Source organism: Bison bison, unplaced genomic scaffold, assembly GCF_000754665.1.
Source record: "Bison bison bison isolate TAMUID 2011002044 unplaced genomic scaffold, Bison_UMD1.0 scf7180017864527, whole genome shotgun sequence".
Taxonomy (NCBI): Eukaryota; Metazoa; Chordata; class Mammalia; order Artiodactyla; family Bovidae; genus Bison; species Bison bison.
The window spans coordinates 8,511,142-8,517,305 of NW_011495078.1; the positions used below are offsets into that span (position 1 = coordinate 8,511,142).

Sequence of the window (6,164 nt, forward strand, 5' to 3'; positions counted from 1 at the left end):
ACGAGAACAGAGCTTGGCAGCAACCCGCGGAGTCCCGCAGGAATGCCACGCGTTCTTATTTGGACGCTGAGCAGTGGTCCCCCCAGCTAGGTCCTTTTTTTTTTCCTCCCTGAATTGGTAGGGTTTTCCTGAGCTGCTTTTCACTTTTGCTCTCCTGTTTCTCACCACGGCTCTAGGAGGTAGGCAGATATCATTATCTTTCCCTTTTTGCTGATGAGGAAATGGCATGGAGGGAATTAAGTGAGTCGCCAAGAGTCAGAATAGGGAGCCAACAAGCTTCCTGGCGCTCAGCCCCTAGAGCTTTCTACTATCTTGCGCTAAAGCCTCAGATGGAAAGGGAGCAGTCTTGCCTTTGGGCCAAATGCATGATGTCATCAAGCCTCGATCCACAAGATACTCTCAACCATACGTACCGCTGGGTCAGGCTTTCTTTGTCAACATTCAGTCCCCAAAGCTCTTAGAGATACACTTCAGACCACAGCGAGGCAGCGCCTGTCTCGCTACCAGAGGCTCTGTTTCTGCCTTTCTCCAGGCACAGGAAAGTTGGAGCAATGCTTCCTCGTCTCCTTCCACTTTTCTCTGCAGCACCAGGATGGCAGCTCAGGGTGGCTGCGTTCCTCGTCCAAGGAACTAAGCTGAAAAGCAGGTGTTCTTTCCGGCTCAGCAGATGCTAAGGCGATAACCTGCACCTTGCCGAGGCTCTGGGCAATTCAGACCCAGCGGAGCACTCGGACCTGGCCGGCTCTCTCCTCCCCAGTGGCCCCGTGATGGACGCGTGTCTGAGCTCCGAGCAGCAGCCCTGGCCCCTGGACGAGGGCCCGAGCCCCCCGGACAACGAGGCTCTGCACACAGACGGCACCAGCAAACGCCCGGGAGGTAACCTCCTTCCTCACCTCTCCACGCTCTCACTTGGGGATGGCATTTTCCAGTGAACCTCAGGGGCCAGACAGTCCATTTCCTTTGAACTCTAGATCTTTTTCTGATCATGAAACGGTAGGATGCCCTTATGCCAGCAGAAGCCTGGCAGTAATGGTAATAATCCCTACGTCCACAACTTTGTCTTCTCCAAATTCTAGGAGAGTCAGATGTTTGTTAACAAGAACTTTTAAAACAGAAATGAAATCTAGATTCCTTCCTGCTCTTGGCCAAAATGTATTCCTGGCAGCCGCAGTCTACAGTGAATCCTTGTAAAGCCATTTTCCCATTAGGACAACATAACCAGTCAGGCTTGCATTTCTGGACAGCGAATCAGTAGGAAATAAGTAACAGACATAACAAATGATGTCATAAGAGCCAAGTTATAACATTCAAAACATGTACAGTCGTTGATCCTGGGAAATTCTCTTCCAACTCTGCTAAACCAGGACGGTATTTATTTTTACTAAGTTGTTTACATAAAAATGCGACTCTGCCTATCTCCAAAAGCTGACCTCTCTAAAACTATCAAGTGAGCGTGTGTGTGTGTGTGTGTGTGTGTGTGTGTGTTAGTCGCTCAGTTGTGTCCAACTCTTAGCAACCCCATGGACTATAGCCCACCAGGCTCCTCCATCCATGGGATTCTCCAGGCAAGAATCCTGGAGTGGGTTGCCATTCCTTTCTCCAGGGGATCTTCCTGACCCAGGGATCGGAGCCAGGTCTCCTGCATTGCAGGCAGATTCTTTATGGTCTGAGCCACCAGGGAAGCTCCTACAGGTGAGCATAGATACAATAAATGAAAATCATGCACAGTCAACACAAATTTCTTTATCTTTGTAGCAAAGAAAGGGGTCTTATAGGAGGGATATTTTTATGCCCATTTTCTTTACAATGTTGACCCAGAAAGGAAGACCATCAGCTTATTGTTTGTCATCCTATGAAAGGATGAGCCATTTGTAGAGCAGCCCATCGACTTTTCTTTCAGTCTTGAGAGAAAAGTTAGCTTCCATGTGGTGATCTGTGAGAAGAAAGAAAGAAGGACCGGTCTGGCCAACGTGGAAGGGCTGGAAACTGGCAGGAAGTGCCCTGGGTCCCTGATGGTCTGCCTGCTCCAGTGACCAGAGGCTCAGATGGAAGGAGGGCAGCCCACGACTCCCTCCTCTTACCCAATGGCTGGTCCAGCTCCTGCATTTTGGGAATTTTTGCAAGCTGTTTTTTTAAACGTGGCCATTGTTAAAATTTAAGTCATATAAACATACAATGAAATGGATTACATAAAGGGGAAAGTTATATGAAAAATCTTAGGTAATAAATACTCATGTCTCATCATGAATTATCTTCCCACATCTTACGATGATCTGTGCTCTTGAGGCTGTTGGTGGATGTCGCACCTGTGGTAGAGCACCCATGATGCTCAGCAGCTGCGTCTCTTCCCGGGGGACGGCCATGTTGGGAGCACTGTCACCATGGTGACGGCCAAACCCTACAAATCAGTGGTTTCTCATGCTCCCAGCCTGGTTGTTGCATGCTCCTGGGCACCACATGATCTGTTCCTCTGCCTTCTTGCTGCCTCTGAAACCAGAACTCAGAGTCAGCTGCTCAGCCTATGGGAGAAGATGGGTCCTCTTTGCTGTGTGATAAATTTGAGGTTCATGTTGTTAGATGTCAATAGCTTCCCTTATAAGAAGTTGGTGAGAATCATAGGCCCCCTTCTCTCCCCAGGGTCTCTCCAGGGCACATGGCAGGAAAAGATGATGTCTCAGGACTGACTTGGCCACTGTGCCTCAGAAGGTTCTTACAAGCTTCAGTGAAGTCTGCGTTTCTTGTCTTTGTGGTCAGGACAGAGAATTCTCCTTCCGGGGCTGGAATAGTCTAGATCAGAACCCACGGCTGAGAGCTGCAGGTGTCATTCTGTTAATTTACAAACTGGTCACTTGGCTCACAGAGAAGGCACTGGCACCCCACTCCAGTACTCTTGCCTGGAAAATACCATGGATGGAGGAGCCTGGTAGGCTGCAGTCCCTGGGGTCGCTACACGTCAGACACGACTGAACGACTTCACTTGCACTTTTCACGTTCATGCATTAGAGAAAGAAATGGCAAGCCACTCCAGTGTTCTTGCCTGGAGAATCCCAGGGACGGGGGAGCCTGGTGGGCTGCCGTCTATGGGGTTGCACAGAGTCGGACACGACTGAAGTGACTTAGCAGCGGCAGCAGCACTTGGCTCACACGACAATCAAAGACCATTTGAACACTTTTTTATAAAATGCAACACAAATGAATTTCTGGAAAAACAAGATGAAAAAACGTACAAAGGCATAATACCCAGTACAAGCTTCAGTTTCTCATAATCAGATTCAATAGGCATGGTCAAGTTTTCGTAAATGTTTGTGTTTACTCCACATGTCTAGACTCTTCTGACTGTGACCCTCTTACAGGGATTTGCAGAGAAAGCTGCAACAGAGAACTGCGCTAGTGCAGGCGGAATTCAGTGAAATGTGAACTCCGAGGGGTGGACCCCTGATTTGGCTTCTTCAAAGGCCCCCTACCCTTCACCCTGCACTCAGCCTCGTCTTCCTTCCTGAACATTTATTTCCGACTAGAGCCCTACACAAGCTCACTGACAGCTCCCTTCTGCTATTCCATCCCTGGTTACCTCTCCCCAGGCACAGCTCAGGCAACAAAGGCTGGTCTCATGCGCCGTCCCCCACCCAAACTCCTCGCTACCCATGCCTCTCCCTGGGGACACCAGCAGTGCCCCCCTCTTCTGTACATGACCCCTCCATGTGATTAGCATCTTCATTCTGACCTTTTCACTCTTTTTTTTATTAAATGCTGAAACCCTCTGGGAAACCTGTGACTTCTGGGCTTCCATGATATCATCCCTGATCAGGTGCTCGTTTCCTCTCATCTTATATGATATCTGAGCACCGCTCGAGTGGGTCATGAGTGTAAAGGAGTATTTAAAGGAAAAGTAATTTAATAGTCAGGGCTCAAATGACAGCCTCCCCCAGGGCTGTGCAGCTGGCTTGTCTTTGGGTGACCTGTACCTTTTGAGGAGCGGTTGTAGAAGGACTTAAGGAACATGTTCCAGCCACCATGTGGGATGTTACTTCACTTCAAGGCCTAAAAATAGTCCAGTGTGTGCCTGCCCGGGTCCTCCTTATTGCAGACGGCTCAGTCGTGCCATCCTGCCTGGTAGTAGAGCTGCCTCCTCACGCCCAAACTGAGGGAGGGGCGGATCCACACCCATCTCTGTCCGAAATTGAGGGAGGGGCCTGGGGCATCCCAAGGCGTCATGTCATCTGATAAAAATCCCCATCGGACTGTTCCATCCCAGTCACCCCATGACATTCTGTCTGAGCTAGTTTGTGACCATTGTCACCAACAACATTCTCTGTTTCTAGAAGATGGCTCAATCTTTTCCCATTTGACTAACTGTACCTATAATTAGTATATTTGCAGTGGATCCACAAATCATGGGGGCCTTCCCTTGTGGCTTAGCTGGTAAAGAATCCACCTGCAATGTGGGAGACCTGGGTTTGATCCCTAGGTTGGGAAGATCCCCTGGAGAAGGGAAAGGCTACCCACTCCCATATTCTTGGGCTTCCCTTGTGGCTCAGTTGGTAAAAAACCTTCCGGCAATGCGGGAGACCTGAGTTCGATCCCTGGGTTGGGAAGATCCCCTGGAGAAGGGAAACGCTACCCACTCCAGTATTCTGGCCTGGAGAATTCCATGGACTATATAGTCCATGGGGTTGCAAAGAGTTGGACACGACTGAATGACTTTCATTTTCACAAATCATGAAGCCTGTTATTTTTGGTCCCACAGACTCTAATGAGATAGAAGCATCACTTCGAAGCCTCCAGAAATTTGTTCCTACGAATTACGCCAGCTACACCCAGGAGTACTATCGGTTTGTGGGCAAGAAGATTGTCATTCAGGAATCCATCGAGAGTTACGGAGCGGTGGTGTGGCCGGGGGTGAGGGGGCCGTGACGTCGGGGCGTCCGGGTTTCTGGGGATGGGAACAGCACTTTTGTACAACTGTGTTGCCTTGGGCGCCTTGCCAAATGCTTTAACGTTCTGTGCTTCTCAGATGGAGGGTCCCTGGCTGGCCCTGAGGGTGAGGCTGGTGTGCTTAGAAGCTGCAAGAACACAGCGTCTCTCCTAGAAACCATTTCTGCCACGCTGTGTTTCTTGAAACACTCTTTTTTAACATTAACATAAACTTGAGCATATTGGGAAGTAGGATGAAAAATTCGTATGAATTGTTAAGAAAGAAAATCAGAAGTCTTTAGGGTTTAGATTTTGCAGTGGGCAAAATCTTTGGGGCCATGTCCAACAACCCTCAGGGGGTCCCCCCGCTTTCACGGTGTGGCTGAAAGTGAACGTTAGTCCCTCAGTCGTGTCTGACTCTTTGTGACCGCGTGAACTGTAGCCTGCCAGGCTCCTCCACCCATGGGACTTCACAGGCAAGAATACAGGAGTGGGTTGCCATTTCCTTCTCCAGGGGATCTTCCCAACCCAGGAATCAAACTGGAGTCTCCTGCATTGCAGGTGGATTCTTTACCGTCTGAGCCACCAGGGAAGCCCCGGGGAGGTGGAGGAGGGTTTGCTAAAAGATGTAGCTGCTCCTTCGGGAAGACCCATCCCCGGGTGGCACCCACCGGACCAGCTTCTCACAGGGCACACCCCACAGGAAGGGCACCTAAGCCACCGCTCCAGAAGCCCTCAAGTCACACGTGAGTCTTGGTGGCCCTGGTGACACTCTTCCAAATGGTGAAACCCCCACTCTGCATAACGATCCTTTCTCAAGATCCAAAGGACGCCTCTCTTCAAAACGTCCATTCCCAGCCTGCAAGTTCATGCCATGGGTTGGATGCTGGAGTCACCTCGCACCTGTGCTTCAGTTTCCATCCCCCAACTCCTGGCCGCCCCCTCCAAGCCCCTTGAGAGGAGCTAAGGATGAAATGGACAGACCCACGGCCTTGGGTATGCCACCCGCCCTGGGGCAGGCCACCGTGAGTGCGGCTGGCGTGTCTCACATGATCCTGGCCCACCCCCCCCCCCTGCCACTCCAGCCTTAGCTACAAATAGGAAGTGAGTCACGACAAGTCCCGAGCATCTGTCAGAAGGCGAGGCCTAAAGGTGTGTGCACACTTGAGCTTTCACACTGGTTCTTCAGCTCAGGACTCATGTTCCCAACCCGGGTCACGCCCTCACGCTCGCTCCCCTAGTCTCTGTGG

The 6,164-nt window shown here is 50.5% G+C and overlaps 1 protein-coding gene across 1 annotated transcript in view; it reads left to right on the top strand.

Annotated features, from left to right (window-relative positions):
* The first annotated feature begins 449 nt into the window (after positions 1-449).
* The window catches only part of METTL21C (methyltransferase like 21C), a 9,128-nt gene continuing 3,413 nt past the window's right edge, over positions 450-6,164 (top strand). The window contains exons 1-2 of the mRNA XM_010831477.1: positions 450-876; positions 4,748-4,899. Of these exons, the coding sequence (XP_010829779.1) occupies positions 768-876; positions 4,748-4,899 (261 nt within the window). The 5' untranslated portion in view covers positions 450-767. The remainder of the gene's footprint in view (positions 877-4,747; positions 4,900-6,164) is intronic.